The sequence below is a fragment of the Uloborus diversus genome, chromosome 7 (assembly GCF_026930045.1).
Source record: "Uloborus diversus isolate 005 chromosome 7, Udiv.v.3.1, whole genome shotgun sequence".
NCBI lineage: Eukaryota > Metazoa > Arthropoda > Arachnida > Araneae > Uloboridae > Uloborus > Uloborus diversus.
The window spans coordinates 102,336,149-102,356,449 of NC_072737.1; the positions used below are offsets into that span (position 1 = coordinate 102,336,149).

The 20,301-nt window shown below is 34.0% G+C and overlaps 2 protein-coding genes across 2 annotated transcripts in view; one reads left to right on the forward strand and one right to left on the reverse strand.

The window, feature by feature from the left end:
- Window positions 1-6,076: 6,076 nt before the first annotated feature.
- LOC129226329 (uncharacterized) lies at window positions 6,077-7,692 on the reverse strand. Its single transcript, XM_054860931.1, has one exon. The coding sequence runs from the start codon at window positions 7,189-7,191 to the stop codon at window positions 6,163-6,165; it is 1,029 nt and encodes a 342-aa protein (XP_054716906.1). The 5' UTR covers window positions 7,192-7,692; the 3' UTR covers window positions 6,077-6,162.
- A 262-nt stretch (window positions 7,693-7,954) lies between these two features.
- Window positions 7,955-20,301, forward strand: part of LOC129225551 (PHD finger protein 13-like) — a 36,105-nt gene continuing 23,758 nt past the window's right edge. Inside the window, exon 1 of the mRNA XM_054859996.1 lies at window positions 7,955-8,170. Within this exon, the coding sequence (XP_054715971.1) occupies window positions 8,125-8,170 (46 nt within the window). The 5' untranslated portion in view covers window positions 7,955-8,124. The remainder of the gene's footprint in view (window positions 8,171-20,301) is intronic.

Here is a 20,301-nt window from a genome sequence, read left to right on the forward strand (position 1 = left end):
GAACAATATTCTAGACATTGAAAAATCCATATTATTCTTTGTTAAACCTTCAATATAACCGTTCCAACCTGATAGCGATAAATTATTCCATTTCCCATACAACCATAACAAATCTACTTTCCGGAGTAAGAAAGAAGTTGTATCACTTTCATAAGCAAAATTCTGAACAGTTATTTTACTATATCCTGCTACACCATTATTGTGGTACTCTTGTGTTGGCACATGAGCTTTTTCTGCAAAATCTTTCGCTGAAATAATTTGTTTCATTCGCGATAAAGGATCTTCTGCTAAAACTGAACTTCTAGGAGTAATAATTTGGATTATGCCCATTATGTGTATAGTGTTATGGCCATCTAAAGTGTGTACGTTAATACCAGCATTGTCTGCTGCGTATTGAATAAATGTCCCGGTTTCTGGTGGCAAAATATGTGGCTGATAGTTAAAAAACTGTAGCCGCCTCATACGCCATAGTATCATTATACGAAGCACTTAAACCAAAAGATGAGAAAATTTGTATTAAACGTTTAGATCCAAATCGTCGATGAAAAAAAACTGAGAGACCCAATTGTAATCTCGAGATGAAAGATCTAGGACGAACAGCAGCCATAATACAGTGGCTGACACTAGTACATATTAATTTCAAATGTTCCAATTTAGATCGTTTTCTTTTTAAGATAATTTGCTCCAAAAAATAAGTCAATGACTCCGGAATGTCACTATTAATATTTTCAAATATTTGACATGGCGGGGGATAATTGTTAGTGTCGCACACGACAGATTGAATATCTTCTTGAATAATTTCTGCCGCAGTCTTTAGTACCCAAAATCTTTCCTCTTTTGCTGTTTTTTTTTTAAATTTTCGTACCAAGCTTTGTTCAGTATAGTATCGTGCTGAGTGTAAACAAATCATTGCTAAACTTCCACGTTTCTCGGTTATAATCATTCTATTGCCATACCTTAACTTTAATCTGTTTTTGATTGTTTTATCATCTGGGATTTCAGTTTTACAAATATTTTTTAGTTCTTACAGTGAAAACTGACAATCATCATTATTTTCAATATAATCAAATATTTCTGTCATCGCCATAGTAACAGCGGGATTTTTAGGACGACCTGCTTAAAGATCTACAGAACGCTTTAGAAATGAAGTGTAGCAATTAGAATGGTACTCCGCTTCAGCAGCAACTAAATCGTATTCATATTGTATGCGTGCAATAACAATTTTTGCTACGTCATCTGAATGATTATGTGCAATCTTTAGAATATTATCTTTAAAGGAAAGAGTAGCAACTTGACAAATTCTACGCCGTATATTCTGCTGTTTTTTCTTTTCAGTCTCTTCATTTGCTTCATCACCACAAAATAAGCAACAGTTTTTAAAACAAAATGTTGTCTCACCTGATAGGACTCTAGTACGAGGTGGACTACTCAGAGATGTACTGGCCTCTGTCTCTTGTTGTCTTTTAGCTGCCGCAATGCCCACTTTCGGTTGTACATTTTGCGACACTACATGAACTGATCCACCGACTGTTTGTCTTTCAAGTATTCAACAAACCCATCGTTCCTTGCACTACTTGAATCAAGATTTTAGTCCGCGTTCAACAGTAACAATTTCACAGTCAGTCAAAGATTTATTGCAAATGAAGCAATCTTGCGGCATCTTTGAAGAATTATTTGTTAAGGGTATGTATTCATATCAAAAATAGTATCAATAAACCCGACTTTTCACAACTAAGAATCACTTCCTGTTAATAGGAGCACTTGTGCGACTGACTTTGCTCATACAAAGGAATCTAAGCGCATCCACTCTCCCCTGAATGTAATTTGATCTTTTCAATTTGAAGGGGGTTTGTGAATCGTAAGAGGGGATAGGCATAGGGGTCAAGTGTAGTTTCTCGAGGTCACTCGAAAGAAAGAAAAGGAGTTTCAGTACTATTTCCAAGTTTCAAAAACTGCGATACCTTATGAATGTTATCATTTATTGGGGGGGGGGGGCACAAATATTGGGCTTTTTTAACACCTAGAGCAGATCCAGCTTCTGGTTTTGGAAGTACTCGTTATCAGAAAGGGATCAAAGTAATTTTAGGGCACAGTTAGGGGGTTTAAAGTCAACGAAATATGTCATCAAAATGCAGTTTTAATTTTGTCGCTTACGGGGGGGGGGGGGAGAGCTGGGGGGTAAGACCACCAAGTCACAGCCTCTAAATCTCCGCTTGTATGTACATAAGTGCATAGTTTTCAAACTTTGTATCCTCTATTTTAAGACACTTACCGTTTAAGAGATATTTGTGAAAAATTGATTTTCTGAGCTTCGACCTTGAATAAAACGTTTAGCTCCACTGGGATTCGTTGGGAACGTTTGAAATTTCGTTTATAACGATGTCTGTAATTATTTCAATGGTAATTTCATAGTCAAAGTGCAATATTTGGACAAAAATTGGGATTTTTGGGTGAATTTTTAGAAATTTGAGTCCCTGAACTGCAGTTTTAGACTTTATTTTATCGCTTTAAGGAGAGGGGGGTATGACCCCTTGACCCATCGACTGAATCCCCTCCCGTTTGTGCATAATTATCTATTAATTATTTATTAATTATCTATTAATTTTCAATCTTTGTATCCCCTACTTTTACAATAACACTTACCGTTTAAGAGATAGTTGCGAAAAATCGGTTTTTGACCTTTGACCTTGAATAAAATTTTTAGCTCCACCGGGATCGATGGGACTTCTGACACTTCACTTTAGTGTTGTCCTTAACTATATTTGTGTTAATTTCATAGTCAAAGTACCAAATAGGGGTACAAATAAGGGGTCTAAGGGATTTTTTTTTTTTTTTAATATGTCTCCAATGCCATTGTAACCTATATTTAGTAGCTTTAGGGTGGAAGGTATGACCCCCATGACCCATCCTCGGAATCCCACTTGTTTGTACACAATTGCATACCTTTCAAACTTTTTAACCTCCATTTTTTCGCGAACAATTATCATTTAAGAGACATATATGAAAAATTGATTTTTTGACCTTTGACCTTGCATAAAATTTTTAGCTCCACTCGGTTCGATGAGGACTTTTGACATTTCACGTATAATGATGTTCTTAAGGTCTGTACCAATTTTCAGCTTTATGGGAATTTTTCCGAATTTTCGCTTTTTTTTGGTCTATTTTGACCGGGCTATAACATAACCAAGCATTGCCTGAAATTGTAATTTCTGACGTCGATTTTGAAAATTTCTCACCAGAATAGCCATGAATACCCCCTCCCTCCAACCTCTTCTCATAACTCCATTAAAGATAAGGCGAACCCTGGTCGCCTTCACTACATTATTTTTGACATCATTAAGATTACTTAACGTTGCAATTTTTGGACTTACAACTAATGGAATCTGTATTTACTTCAAAGCAATAGATTTACCTTCTTTCTGTCCAGCTCTCTTTTTTTTTCCCGTAATTAGAACTTAATGTAAAAACTTGAAGGAAGAAACTGAGATTCAACACTTTGCACAGCAAAGGACGGAAGAAATATTGCTGTTTTTTTTTTTTTTTTTCATTTTTTAAAATTTGTAACGGTTTTTTTTCTTTTTTTGGCTGGGGTCTTAGCCCTCAAGCATAAAATTCTAACTCCGGCCATGTCTGCTCTTAAGTTGATAAATGGAAGGAATAATTCACAATTTATTCAAACTACATTAGAAGTTAGTTCTCTCTACAACAGCTTTTGATACTTCAGGGGTGCTCTCCCCCCCCCCCCCAAAAAAAGTAAAAAACATCCATGAAAACAACTCTCCCACAAAAATTGCAATGGTGCACTCTGCACCATGACTCCCTTCCCCTCCTTGGTGGGCATTCCTGGGTACCTGTTCTAAAATGAAAAGAAAAAATCATTAACAAAAGTTATCACAAGCCAGCAATAAGAAAATGCTTCTTTTAACTTATTTCTCTTATTCATGAGTTATGCCTAGTGATTGTTCTCAATGATATTTACTGTTTGTATAATCGCAAAATAGGAGACATTGCTAATTTAATCAAAGGCTGATTATTGAATAGGCCAACTAGTCCTGTTCAGAATGGAGAATTTAGTCTTGGCCTTGGGCCTCTGCTTTTTAAGAGACTGCAAATGGCTATAAAATTGTTTTAAACAAGAAGTAATACAGGGGGTGCCTGCCAGCGGGGGTGGAGGGGGGGGGGTCATGGTACAGACTGACCCTATTGAAATTTTTAGAGGGGGTGTTTTGAGGGATAATTGTTTTGTTTTTAATAGGGGTACCTTGCAGTATTTGAGGGGGCTTGCTCTTGGAGGGGATGGTCACCCCTGACTAATAGAACAATGTTTTAGGACGGGCACAAAAATTTTGCTCCAGATATCTCAATTGAGCACTGCTCCAGTGGCGGATTTACTAGGGCAGCGGTGGCGCGACCGCCCCCTACGTAACCTTCATTTTCTGAAAACAATAATCTAAAATTGAAGAAATTACTTGAAATCGCTACTATTTCAATCAATAAGTTCTATAAATGTACTGAAACTTAGTTTTAGACAGCAGTGTAATCTAGGATGAACGGCATTACCCACTTTTTAATTTTAACCCAAGCTCGCCCCTCCCCCCTTTTTTTCAACTTTTAATAACATTACGCAGCAAAAAAAAAAAAAAAAAACTTCAAAATGCTTCTGACATAATTCTTATTGATTGTTACGTAAAATGACCATTTGAATCCAAATATGGCTGCTGTTTACCCACTATATGTCCCACTTTTTGGAAATGGACCCCAATCTTTTTCCGTTTTCGAGTTGTATTGCCATTTTCTTTTATTTTGAGTGAAGGGGAGCGTTATATTAGCCATTAACACTCTTCTGAAGGACTAGAGAGGTGTGAAATTCAAAAGCATGAACATTTGGAGCAAGTTGGGAGACTCATGGGAGTATTCCCCCTCAAATATTTAAAAAATCATCAAAACCTACCGTATTTTCCTGCGTATAATCCGCGGATTATCTGCTAAAAAAGACAAAGCTTATGAGGCGCGGATTATACGCAGTCGCGGATTATCTGTGATTTTTTTCCCCTTAACCATCAACGCATTGAACCTCAATATTTTTACAGTAGGAGTCACCGATCCAGACCGTACGCCGACTGAATGTGTTTTATTTTACGAGGCATGCATGTTCTTCTTCGCTGCCTGCCTGTATGTTGGTTATTTTACGTTGCTTGAATGTTCCTCTTGGCGATTCAGGTCATGTAAAATAAGCAACTTTACAGTGAAATAGGTAGCCATTTGCACAAAATTAGACCGTTTACTCCTTTGTCTTGACTCTTTGTTTTTTTAAGTAATTAGCGTACTATAATCAAGATTTCAAAAAGAAATAATTATATTTCAGATTAATTTTGATTATGCCTTCAAAGTAATTACTTTTTCACGTTTTTAGTTTAGTTGTTCAAATGATATGTTAAATTCAAACTTGATCTTTTTACATCGTATTATCGGGGATTATACGCTGCCGCGGATTATACGAAGCTTTTTTTTTTTTTTTCAGGCCGATTTTAGGACCTGCGGATTATAGGCCGCCCGCAGATAATATGCTGGAAAATGCGGTATCTTTTTTTTCAATTAAAACCAGAATATAGGATTCACTCCTATGAGCCCGATGTCCAAAAAAATGTTCACATTGCGAAAAAAAAAAAAGCATTATATTTTGTATAGCAAAAACGACGCTCACCTATATGTAAGACAATCAGTTTTTCAAAGCTCTAGGGGGAGGGGGGGGGCGGTAGCAAATGATTCCATGACCTCTTCCTTACGTGATGGGTCTAAGGGGTGGCTTTTATGGTTTTCAACTGCCATCCCCTTGAATAGACTATAAATCCGCTCCTGCTCTGCTCAGTCATTTAATTCTTCACAAAGCATAGTACAGTATAAGTGTTAGATTGCAAGTTTCACATCAGTATTGCTTGCTATAATTTAACTTTAAAGAAATAGCTGTAAATATAAGATCTTATCTTAACCATAACACCTGATCATTAGTAACAAAAATTGCCAAAGGAAAAAAAAGGGGGGGGGGGAGGAAAACATGATTATGATGTTTTGAGAAAAAGGTAATTTATATCCAATTATCATACTATATACAAGTGAAAAATGAAACACATATTTCTCTAATAAAATTAGGATATAGCTATTTTAGTGATTCAGTTCTGAACAAGTTTCGAAATAATCATCTTCAGTTAGGTGATTGTTATCAGGCGTAGAAATAATTTCTTCTGGTTCATATTTCAATTCTAGATTCTTTCTATGTGTTGGGTTATTTTCAATATTATGGTGATATGATTCTAAAGTATAAGAATCATGTTCTATATTGGTATTATCTGAAAAACCATGATTGCTTTGAACTGGAACGTAAATTTGCATAGTTTGACTGCATAAAGGTTTAAAATAATCAGTTATTTTTCGCTGCTTAAGTTTTTCTTGTAAATCATTCAACATGAAATCACTCACATGATGCAAAGCTTTTAAAATATGTGTAGGTATATTTTCTTGTCTCTTAAAAAAACAAGTCAACTTTGCAGCACATAAAATTGCATCTTTAAAATCAACTTTTGGTTCAGTGGAAACTGGTTTTGAGCTTTTTTCAGTCTCTGAGTGAGTAGGCTGCTCCTGGTTATCACGTTTGGTTTTCAGATGCAAGGAACTGTGATACACACTGGCAACTATTTCGTCATCGGTCATTCCGATACCGGGCATCAAGTCCGAATGATCTTCATCCCTCATCACTTTCATCGACAGGCCAAATCTTTCTCGGAACCTCGAAAGCCACCCACTGCTTCCCTCAAAGTTTTTGTGTCCTAGTTGAACAGCAAATTCACGAGCCTTTTGCTGAAGCATGGGGCCATTAACAGGGCTATTTTTGTTCCGCTGCTGTCTGAACCAGATATTAACAGCCTCATCAACATCACGAAATAGACCAAGTCTCATCCGTTTTCTTTCAGGAGCAATGTTATAATGCTCTGACAAAAGTTTAATTTTGAACCTCTCTTTTACAATTGTGCTTGCTGTAGAACTTGATATGCCAAATTGGCGGGCAACGGCAGACAGTTTTTCCCCACAGTCAATCATATTCAAAATTTCTAATTTTTCTTTTACACTGATTTGCTTTCTCTTCCTAATATTTTCAACCATCTTCATTTTCTCAACTACTTCAAAACCTTCCATTAATCTTGTTTTTTTCTTTTTTTTAAAACTTCAATTCAAGAATGAGTTCTCTCGAAACTCCATCTAAGGCGAATCTTTAACAGTTGCACAATAAATTTGGCTACGTTTTTTACGATCGTCTGTGTGAATGAAAAACTATTATTTACTGATAAACGGCAATGTAAGTAATTATGCGTATTTATGTTAACTTTATGCGAAAAAGCAGTTATATGTACAATAAATAAAACTTATAATGCATTACTTCTTTCGGCAAAGGATTGTTAGACCACATACGATCATCAAATCGGGCGTCGCTGTAGGAGCGTCTAACTCATTTCCAGTATATTAATGTCAACCAAAACTTCCAGCATATTAATCAAATGCGTACAGAATTAAATGAAAATTAAAACACTAGACATTTTACAAAACTTAAACATTATGAATTGAGGTGAATAGTGTCACAAATAATGACATTTAAAGCTCAGTAAAATATTTTGATGAAGTAAACAAACATTTCATTGGCTTTTTCGCGGTTACAGAGGATACAGTTTTAAATGTCTTTTTTTAACTGCATTATGTGTTGTCTTTGTTGATTTAACAACATAATTTCAAACTGTGATGAGCCAAAAAAAAGTTTTAATTTTAAAACTTTATTTTTGGGTAAAATTTCATCGGGAATGGAGTGGAGAGTGTAGATGAAAATGCAGATACAATGGAAGTACTGAATCTGGCAGTCGTCATGATGTTCTTAAATTTCATTCGTCAGTTCGTAAGAAGCTTCGCTGAATTGAGTAGCGTTGTATAAGTTATCTTATGTGTATTGACGTTTACGTGAAACTTGTGGCTGTTGACTATTGAATTTGAGTTTCAATCTATTGTAAAGCTCGCTTTTTTTGGCATTAACGTTTTTAGATAATACTACTGATTTTCGAAAAGTATTTTGATATCTGTTTTATGTTTGACTCCAGGCGTCATTTCGATATGGACGAATTTTTTCAAAGTGAGTATTATTATTGACTTTCTAAATTTACAAACTTTTCTTTCCATGTTGAAAATTAAAACTCAAGCAAAAATCGTATTCGATTTATGTATGCATATCTTATTTTTTTTGAAAAGCTACCTACTTGTTTGCTTGCAAACTAGAATAGCTGCCTAAACTTCGGAGTTTTTGAACGTTATACTAGAATAAAATGGGAAAGTATTCTTCAAAAAACTTAAGTAAGCATGAACTTGAATCGGTTGATGCGGTGTTAATTTTATGTTTGATCCCCTGAACAAATTGTCTTGTCATTTGTGACCTGCGTAGCTGCCATTTTAGAACTCGACTTTCGGTTGCTGAGAGTTAAGCTATGTTTTGAGCAGTAATTGCGGAGCTAGGGCTACTCTTCTATCAACGCTATTAATGTTGTTGCTACTCTATGTTTCAACATTATTTTTCGGGAGTCAGGATCTGCAACATGTTGCGCTTTTTGTATAAGAACTACTTGAGAATTTGTTCCGTTGTTTGCCTGCAAAAAATTTTTAATTTTTGTACAGGTTGCTTTTGTTTTTATATTCTTTTCGAGATTGTTGGTCGGAATATTGAACTACTAGCTTTTTTGATGCGTTTTCATCCGCTGTATATATGAAATATCTCAACAGTATTATTTTTTTAAAACCTATTTAAATGATCTTTAGAATTGATCGCTATCTATAATCATCATCAATTTGAATTTCACTTTGGCCTGTACCGAACATTTTAAGAATTGTTATTGCGAATCTTTAGACTTTAAAAATCGCGTTATGTGGTACTTTTTCAATTTCCGATTCATTTCAATGAGTTTTGAGGAATTATTTTATTCTTGGCACTTACTTAAACTTAATGAGTTTAAGCATCCGATTTTTATAAACAAAAATTGTATTTATATCGCCACCGATGATAAATTTAGACGGCCCTATAACATCGGTGCTGCTCGCGAAGATGTAAGGCCCCATGCCAAGTTGAATTGTTTCATAGCTGAAGTATGCCAAATAAACCCTGATGAAATTTAGATTTTTTTTTTTTTTTAAATTAGCAGCATATAAATATATTTTCTACCTGCTTAATGTTGGTTTTAGGCAGGGTTGGCAAGTTTGTGCCGAGGCGGTTAAAACCACTGGTAGAAACCAGTTAAAACTGGCATGGCAAAAACCACTTTCTGCCACATTTGCGGCAGAAACTGGCAAAAACTCACAACATGAAAAAAAGAATTAAATTATTGACATGTAATAAGAAGTGCATAGAAAAAATAATTATTAACCAAAGCACAATTTAATTACGATATTACCACAATTTAAAATCAAATGTTACATTGTTTGGACCCTGCAGTTGCTTCTTAGAAAAGGTGGTTCTAAAATCTAAACAGCTTCTCAATCTAATATGTACAAATGAGAAACTTTAGAATATTCCTGCAACAGAAGAGCTAGCAGGCAATGCATGAAGGAACAAACAATGTTCAGCTATTGTATTTTTTTTTTTTTTTTTAAGTGGTCCACCATGTAGTAACTGGGGTAGTGGGAGAAATTCAACTGGAAAAATAAGTTTCGAGAAATAGGGCCAATTTGTTTTGCAAAGCTGTGACATTAGGTACAAAATCTATGTTAATATTGGCAAGTAAAATTCTGGCACTTTCTTCTTGAAGCAAGTGATAATTTCGATCACAAACAATTTAGATGAAACATATAAGTGAGCAGATTAAAATCAGAAATGCCTTTTAATTCTGTATGTCACTCCTCTTTCCTGAGCACCTTATATAATTTTTCGTCCTTTGTTAGATTAATCCAAACAATACGAGCATCTGCAATTGAAAAGTTCCCTTTTCGAACTAAATCAAGGGCATTAGCATAGGATTTTATTTTTTTAAATGATGAAATGAAGTTTAATTTTTTAGTTTACTTAAATGAATATCATTTAGCAATCACTTAAGTAATTAAAGATGCTTTTAAGTTTTTGCCAGTTTCTGCCGGTTTTTACCGGTTATAACCAGTTTCTGCCACTGGCACGGCAAAAACTAGTTTCTGCCGGCAGAAAGCCAACCCTGGTTTTAGGTGTTGGAAAATCAATATATATTTCATTGATTTACTAATCTACATAAAATGAAATTTATATGTGTAAAGTTTTTCCTATAGTCTTATGCTACAATATACACATTTAGTTAGGTTTCATGAAAAGCTACTTGCAGTATTCAAAATAAAATGCAGGAGTACAAAAAGTAGCCTGTGGCAAAAGTAATTCTTGTCAATAAAACTGTAGTAACCGTACAAATAATAAATAATGCTTCGTGAATGACCTCTTTAAAAAAAAAAAAAGTGGTTAAGTTAACACACATAATTAGACCTAGTTATAATTTATTAAAAATAACATTTTAGGAAAATGCATTGGTTCATAAAAACTATTAATTTTTTGTTACACTAATTGAAGAAAATCATTTTTAACACATTTTTTTAAAGAACTGATTTTGCTTCATGTTTTTTTTCCCTATTTAAAATGAAATTAAAGAAAAAAAAAAAGGATTCTGTTATGCTTCTGGTTTCATTTTATCATTGTTTTGAAATTTAGTTCCTAGAATTTTCTATCTTTCTCATGAGCCTAGTAAAAAATTGTTTAAAAAAAAAAGAAAAAAAAAATATTGTACTTCTTTTTCATGATTTATTTTCTCTTCTGAAAGATTAAATCATGCATTGAAAATAATACATTTTGCATCCCAAAATACTTGTATGTTTTTCATTCTCTTTTTTTCTGTTACTTCTTTGCTTGTAAGTAACATTGAAATTTACTCTGTGGTACTTTTATTGGTTAGAAAATTATCAAACCAATAGGTAAGAAATTAAAAAAGGTGAATGTAAAGTCAAAAGAAATTAAGCATTTTGGCTGTACATCATAATTTAATATACAGCTTGATCCAAAATGCTAGTAAGTCATTCTACAAATAAATAATGAAACTTTTAAAACTCTAAAGATACACTTGACTAGTGATATAAATTTGTCAGTGATAATCTTTTGGGCAATTCCATGGTGTCGGACGTAAAAAATGAAGAAAAATTTCTCAGTTTTAATTCCATTTAGCAAATATAAACTGTTCCAAAATGATCAAATTTATTTACAAGATACTTACTACATCCCACTGAATAAAAAATCATGTTAGTTTTTCAAAATAGATCCCTAAAGTATAAATTAAAAAAAATTGAAGAGTTGGTGTTGGACGTAAATACACAAATAATAAAATTGATGGTTCACTTAAAAATTATTAAAAGTCTGTGAATTGGCTTACATTTTAATTTTAAAAACATCATAATTCTAGATTACACTTATGATTGAAGCATATATCACAGTTTTCAAATGATATTATAAGGAATAAAATTATTAAAAAAAATATTTTTAGTTTGGTGTCGGACGTAAATGTTCGGTGTCGGACGTAAATTGTTCATATTGCGTGTAAACTATTGCTCTTAAATGTAAATACATAACAATGATTGCAGTTATAAATATGTAAATTATAGGTTACATATACTGAAACAAAATTTACCAAGTAAATTCAAATGTAGGGTTGATTGGGGGAAGTGGGACACTGGGGTAAGTCACCCCCTAAAAACTGAAATATCCATATGGTTTTTATACTTTTTTACATTGATCATGTCATGGTTCATCATAGTGATTAGTTCTGCATATATTTGGGTTAAGTGGAATTTTTTTCTAGGTCAGAGAACTTAAGCAAAAAAAAAAAAAAAAATCTGAACAATATTTTTTGGCGAGTTTAAGCAGCATTTTTCAAAGAAGTGTTTCCTGGTTAGCATTTATTTTTTTATGATCATTAAACATTCATGTACAGTTTAACTTAAAGTGCATACTGCAGTCAGAATTTTTGAGTAAAATATGTAAAATTATATAAAAACTGTTTATATAAAAACTGTATTATATAAAAACTGTTTTAGAGGAGGGACCCCACTTACCCGGTAAAATTTTGCTATAAGATGTCCTCACACTGTGGGGTAAGTAGTCCCCCCCCCCAACAGTGAGGATTTGAAAATCAAAAGCAACTTTGATGAAATATTTGTATTAGTGAAATACAAGACAACTGTGATGACTTAGTATTAATTGATAGTTCAGCTACAAAAGCTGGTGATTAGTTATTTGTGAAACTTACATGAAAGAAAACCATCAAGATTTATATGGGTTGAATGTTGATAATGGATCTTCCTTAGCCAACTTTACATAGACGCAGTCATTTAGTGTTTCTAATTTCTTTTTACACTTATAGTTTTGGCAAATTTGATCTTAATCAACTGTATTACAGTCATTCAACACAACTTTTCTCAAAAGGGGTCCTACTTACCCCTATCAACCCTAAATGTATATACAATAAATTCAATAAGTTGTTTTTTTATGCATGTTTCACTTTAACTTTGAAATTAAAGGCAAAAAAAGGAGAAACACAGTTGAAAACATATGTTATTTAAAGGAATGTAACGGTGTCAGAAGTAAAATTTTTTTTACGTCCGACACCAAGATTTTAGTAAAAAATATTCACTTGTTACAAAATGAAATAGGTTACATCAAAGAGATTAAAATTCTTACTTTGTACCCAAAAATACATGTATGTAGCTTTAAAATTATTGGCTCAGCATAATTAACTGCCCATTTTGTTGTCGGACGTAAAACAAATCAAAATGAATTATATTTTGACGCATTTTTGCAACATCACCAGCAACACTCTGTATCTTTAAATGGTTATTCATCTCAATTCATAATATTAGCATGTATTTTTCGGAAAAAAACAGAATTTCTTCGAGAGTCTCCAAATATGGTTTGAAAATGCTCAAGATGTTGACCTTGGTTTAACCTGCTGTAACTTATTTATAACTGAAGTGATCAAATTTTAGACAGGCATTTCAAAATATACAACTCTTTACCTTTAAAATGACACATCATTTGTTTAAAAATTTTAATTTTGAAAATTTAATCATCTGGTTGACCTTATCATGGAATTGCCCTTTTGGAGAATATTTTCTTGAGTAAGAATATTCTCTGATAAGTTGTTTACATAATAAGTAAAATCCAGTTGTAACGAATTTCAAGGGACTGCAAATTTTGATCGTTGTAACAACTTCATAGAAAATTAAAAATACATTAGATTTCATTGAAAGTGTTGATGACCAGACTTAGATAAAACGAAAAGCTTTCTGCGAACATAAATCCTAACCGGAAAATTTTCTGCAAATAATAATTTTGCCTAACTCACCCTTGAATTAAAAATTAAATTTATATTCAAATATGAAAGAGACAAAAAAAAAGTGCTTTAAATCATTTATTTTATTTTATTTTTTTTTTACAATAACATTGCTTATCTTTCACCAACTGAAGAAAACTGCCAAAACCATTATTTTTTTTTTACACAAGTGCTTTAAAAGGCTTTTGGAGAAAGGCTTTAACAGAAATAAATTCTGGGATTTTCTTAAAAATTCCCTTCAAAAACAAAAATCTTTTTTTTTTTTTTTAAATGAACGTTATCAGTTTGAAAAAAATTTTCTGCGAAGCCAAAAATTTTCTGCGAACGCCGTTCGCGCGTTCGTCTATATTATGAAAGACTGTTGATGACATTAGAGTTCTGTAATTGGAATGTAATTCGTAAATTAAATAAATTGTTTAAAATAATATTGAGAATAATGTAATTTCTTGAAAATAGTAATGTAAAGTTAATTGAACTTTTATTAGCATTGTTTATGATATTGTCAAGGTTTCAACTAACGTAAATTTTAGTTTCTTCAACCTATAGCATTTGTTACTCAGTTTAAGATTTTAATTTTCATCCTTACCCCTTTTTCTCTATCCCCCAAGCTGAGTTGAGTTTTGGCCTGCCCAAAATTGGTTTAGGACAAGACAAGTGGTTTTACTGCAATCTTTATGATGCCTGAACATAACTATTAATAGGTTTTAATTGATGAATATTTGACAATATTTTTCTCTGAAATGTTCATTTAAAAAATATTTTACTTAAAAAAATGCCAAGAACTCAAAAACTTCCTTATGTAATAGTTGGTAGAGTTATAAAAGAAAATTCACAACACTACCAAGGGAAACAATCTCTGCTCCATTTATAACTCAAAGGAATGTTACTAAATATGTAGTATTTGGGTGCAAAAAGAAAAAGTTAACTTTTAAATGGTTTTTGCATATTAAATTTTACATGATGTTTTACCAAAATTCTTTTCTAAATCATAAATTAAAGAACAATAAATTGATGATTAAGTATATGCACCTATATTTTAAAACTTGTGAAATTTCTTTTTTAAATTCATATTTTTAATGTAATATATTCTATAACTACAAAACATGGTCATTTATTGCATTTAAGTCGATTATTGTACTATGTTTTGAACACTTTCATTTGAACCCGTACGTAAATGGCAAAAAATGTGGTTACTATTATGAACAGAAAACAAAAAAACTTATATGCCTTCAAATTGAAAGCAGGGTGAGGTGCCTTTTTTTTTTTCAGTTTTTTTGGTGTAGATTGCGAATATGCTAAGGCGGAAATCGAAATCGGTAGCTTTTGTACAGTAATTGCTAAAGAAAGCATCAAAATCATCAATTTTGGAAGTTTCGGCTTTTTGTCAATTAGAGTGACTTTTACCAGAAAAAAATCCAAATGAAAGCTATTCAGTCTTTAATTATATACTGGATGCTCCGCTCTCTGCTCGATTCGCTCGCTAACCTCCGTTCGCCGCCACCAGGGGTGGCTCAATGCTGCCTGCAGTGGGTGGCAATTTCAAGCGAAAAAAACTGACTTGTTGCATTTAATGCACGTAACAAGTTAGTCAGCATTAAATTATATAATGGAGGCTCCGCCCTCTGTTTGATTTGCTCGCTAACTCCCCTTCACCATCTACAGTGGCTCAATGCCGCCTGCAGCAGGTGGTTAATTTCTAGAGAAAAAAAACTTGTTGCATTTAATAAACGAAAAAGAGGAAAATATTTTTTTAAAATTATTCAAAAAAGTATGCTATATGAGTTTTTGACTAGACTTGGGGCAAACATAACCGGGTAGCATTGTAAAGGCAACGCTGATCCTAATCTCAACATAATGACACTACCAGATTAGGTTTTCCCAAACTATACTTATGTTGAGTTTTAAAAGGATGCAATCTTAAAGAAGACGAGTATTTAAGATTCTCTTACTTTTTAAATTGGCTTAAAAATTGTTGTCGTCGTCATTCCCAATCTCATCAAAATATCCAGTATTTATAAAGTCATGACTATCTGCATCAAGTTCTTGTTTGGCATATAAGCAGTAGCAGATGTCAGTACATGGCAGGTTGACATCCGAGCATGGACATACTCCCTGTTGCCACTAGAAGGCGGTTAAGAGTCGATTGCTGTACGTTGTAGAAAAGAATGTACTCATTGAACTGGAATATCCACAAAATACAGCGTTTTTTTTTTGATTGAATGTCCTTGCTCCGAAAATTTAAAATCCCTAACCCTCCTAACGGTCCGACATTCAACAAAATTGGCGAAATCATCTTCTAAAAGATAGTTCATAATCCTAGAAAAAGAGTTGATATCGTTTTTGATAAGTATGAAACTAATTCTATAAAAGATTTCGAGTTAGCTCATCGTCAAGATGATAAGATTCTAGCAATGTATGTAAATATCAAAAGAGGCATCAAAGTTAGATCTTAGCTACAGTTTCTTACAGTGAGCTCCAATAAAACTAACTTTATTCAGTTCCTGTTGGATTTGTAGAAAACACCTGCATACAAGTGTCGATTACAGAGAACACAATTATTCTTTGCTAGTGATGAGAAATGCTGGAAAATAATATCAAATGGAACTACTGAATGCACGGAACTAGCTTGCGACCTTGAAGAGGCTTACACAAGAATAGCAATACATGCCTCACATGTTGGTTAGAGCAACATCCTTGCAGTATAGTTGTTCATTCGGATGACACGGATATCCTTCTCATTCTGATGGCGTTCATTCATAAACTGAACTGCAAAGTTTATGTTCGAATGGGAAAGCAAGCTAAAGACCGGATGATCTTCCTTCAGAATGTTGTCAGAAACAGCTAAGCTACTAGGTGGATGCACCAGTGTTGATCTGATGGAAGTTATACTTGGATTTCACAGATTCAAAGGTTGTGATAGCATTTTGGCATTTTATGGAAAATATAAAAAGGGACCATTCAAAATAATGGTCACAGCATCATTTTATATTGAAACCTTTGAAAACCTTGATGAAGAATGGACCATAAGTGAAAGATTGAATGCAAGCCTTGAACGCTTTGAATGTGAAATGTACTGCGGTTAAAAAACTGGAGACATGAACAAGCTGAGGTATGATTGGTACTGCTCTAAAGGAGGCCATGTTCTGCCTGAGCTCTTGCCTCCTTGTAAATCTACATTGAGTCTCCATGTCAAGAGAACCAACTACCAGGCTGCAATATGGAGAAAATCTCTTGTTCAATATCAATTTGTTCCAACGTCACACAAACATGGTTGGAATATTCAGTAAATTACCGCCCAATAGCCAGGGCTAAAGCAGAATTACATGAAATACACCGCCAGCTCAGTCATTTCCAGCCGAGGACTGCATAGGCGGATTTAGGTCGAAATATTTGGGGGTGCAACAATAACAGGGATCTGGGGAAGGGGGGAGGGTATTCCCGGAGTAACAAGGCAGTGGCGAAATCAGGAAATAATTTTAGGGCGGGACACACTTTTAAATCTAAAAAACGCAATGTAAACCATATTTGGTAAGGTTAGGGGATGGGCAATTCTTAACATTTCAAACTGCAGAAAAAGTCTTAAACGAAAGTCGATATTAGAAGCAATGGATGAATCAGGCTACTGGTTTGGAATGGGATTCACGCCCCAGAAAAAATTTGAAATAGTAGTTTTGGAAACGCAGTTTTACAGTTCTTGGTGATATTTTAAGGGCAAGAAAGGTTTGCGTGGCTCTAAAGCTATTTTTAGAAATTTTAGTCTTATAAATGTGATTATAGTCCATATTTATAGTTTGGGTTAGGAATGAGACTCACAGACTGTCTCCAATCGATTTTTTGAAAAGCAGATAGAAATACGTAACCCCTTCCCCACGCTACCTCTTTAACTTTTCATAATTGAAGTTCCAAAAATACTACGGAGGACAATTTTTGCTGCTGTTACCAGACGGGGTGTTCTGGAGCTCTCCCCTGTAAAATTTTCGAAATTGAAGTCCTAAAAATGAAGTTCTTCTGCAATACTCCATGGTATTTAAAAAAAAGGATTCTTCCACTTAAATATTTCGAAATAGTAGTTTTCAAAACCAAAGTATTAACACTCTTCAATGATATTAGAGAAAGGGGGTCGGAGGCCCTTGTTCGAATATTTTCCAAAATTGAAGTCTTAAACACATGAGTGTAAGACCATATTTGGTAACGTTAGGGCCACTGCAGTTTTTCAAAACTGAAGCTCCAAAAACGCAATTTTAAACGATTTTCGATGCATTTAGGTGGTTAGAAGATCTTTCTTGGAAATTTTGCGAAAGTGGAGCCCAAGAAACGAAATTTGAGGTACTTTGTAACAATTTTGGCTGAAGAAAGGGCTTTGGAGAAGAAATTTTTTTAGGACTAATAGGAAAAATGAAAACGAAATAGAAGAAATGAAGAAAAAAAAGGGAGAAAGAAAGAGGATTGTACCAGGAGGGGGGGGGGAGGCACACGATTCGCCGCCAATAATCTGAAGCTGTTGAAAAATTTAAATGTCAATATTTCTTTTTGAAAGAGAAATTAAGATTTTTTCCCAACATTCTTTTTTTTTTCATAAAATAACTGCGTTTTCCCAAAATGAGATCTTTTCTTCTCTTCAATAATAAAGAATATATTTTTTAAACATCTACTCAGCATTTTGTGGGGAGGGTCACCAGTCTTGTGCCCCCTTCCCCTGGATGCACCACTGCAGCAATATGTCCGGGGGGAGTCCTTCAAAAATTTTTGAAAATTCATCTTAAAAATGTTGGTTTTCGGTTGATTTCGGTGTAGATTTTATTGATAAAGTTTCTTGCAATAGCCATGTTTTTTTTTTTTGCACTTTATTAGCCATTGTTGTTTCAAAATTCAAGAATTGGTATTGGTATACGAATAAATACCCAATTACAGAACATGCAATTACTATATGAATGTACAGTAATTAATCACGAATGTACAGTAATTAGTTTATAAATTTGTTAACACAGCACTGAACAATAAATTGTTTGAGAAGTTTTTTTATTTGCATGAAATTATTTATTAGGTTTTTTTTTGCAAATGGATAAAATTATTTTAATTCTTAACATGAGCACAGTTGTGTTTTTCTTGCACTAGCGACGTGTGGTGATACAGTGGATTCAAGTAAATTTACTAGTATAATCAGCTATGATTTTTTTTTCCCCAACTGCGTTTCTGAGTGAAATATACTAAACTAATTTTTTTCAAAACACCGCCAATAATTTTGGGGGTGCGGCACTCATCAGCCCGGCATAGGAAAGTGACTGAGCTGGAGATGGAAAACCTCTTAAGGAAGCCAAGAGTGCACAACAAACTGGTAGCTAAAATAGAATTAGCGCAGGTTGGAATCATGGGTGCAAGACCTTCCGTCTGAGGACGGATTTTCGTCTTGACAAAATTTCCGAGACGGAGGTCGGGACGGAAAGAAATTCAATGACTTTCTTTTAATTTTTAATGAAAAAGGAAAAATTGAGTGTTTGAAAAATATGCTTTAATATTACTGGACCGTTCCATAACCACGAATTTACATCGACATTCTCTCGGTTTTTCGCCATGTGCTTGTTTTGTTTGCAACGTGCTTTTGGAGGAGTGGCTTTTCGGCTCGCGCCATTTGACTTTTTTTAGGTATAGCTTTGTTATTTCCAACTCACTGCATTGCAGGCCGAGGAGTTGCTCGCTATTCTCCCTGATTTTTCGAAGCAATCGGCTCTAATTGAAAATTTAGCCTTTTCTCATGCTATTTTCGATCATCCTTTCGTTTTTTTCATTTGTGTTTTTTTTTTTTTTTTTGAAAACTTTACACGCATAAATGAAAATTATGTACGCTCTTAAAATCTCTTAAGAGTTGAATCTGCATCACCATTTGAGAGTGATTGCTGACAAGATGAAATATTTTCGCCTTAGCAAAGGGCTTCCACATACCAGGTAAAACAGAAACTATCAAGGATTTTGAAGATTTTAATGAATATGGGAATTTTGGAAATAATCGGGGGGGGGCGGGGGATTTCAAGCTGGTTGGAAACACCGATGGGCAAACCGTTCCTGCATTTTTGACAAAGACTTGAGGTATCACTAAATTCTAATGTCATTGAATCGAACACTCGCTAGAATGGAAATATGGGTGTGGGGGGGGGGGGAGAGAAAGGAAAAGAGAAAAATAACGGCAGCGCACGAGTTTGCGAAAAAACGCTGCTCTTGCAAAGAGGGTAATCTGTGCGCAAATTAACCCACAATACTGAGGTCTTAAAACGTTGATATCTTGGACAATCTAAGGAGGGGGGGGGGGTTACTCACGGGTTACAGTATAAAATATCAAAAAACTGAATTGAAAATATTTTTGAAGCTAGGAGTGGTTCGATATTTCTCCACTGCAAACTCTTAAAAACTTAAAAGTCAAAAAGTTTTAGGCTGTCTCTAATGATGTAAAAGTGGGTTTTAAAAAAGAATTGAAGACTGGAGTCTTAAAAACACTAATTTAGGCAATCTTTGGTGAATTTATGAGAGATGGTTTTGGTGTTCTAACATGAAAATGTTTTGTAGCTGATGTATTAAAAACTATTTGAGGCTATACTTAAATGACTTAAGTTAAAGGGCATTTGCGACCCTCTCCCGAAAAGTGTTTGTGATTGAAGTCTTAAATCTTTTAGGCTGTCTTTGGCAATGTCAAGAGGGAGGGAGGGGGCTCTCTTTAGGCGAAATTCCGAAACTGGAGTCTTAAAAGCGCAACTTTGGACCGTCTTGGGGTTCGGGGTTCTCCTTTCCCAAAAAATATTCAAAGCTGAAGCATTCAGAACTCAGCTTTAGGTAATCTTTGGAAGGCTTAAGAAGAGGGAATTCGAAGGTTTTCTCTCAATACGTTTTAGAATTT

Excerpts from the sequence above, each read along its gene's own strand:
- LOC129226329 (XM_054860931.1), bottom strand. The coding sequence starts at position 7,191 with ATGGAAGGTTTTGAAGTAGTTGAGAAAATGAAGATGGTTGAAAATATT.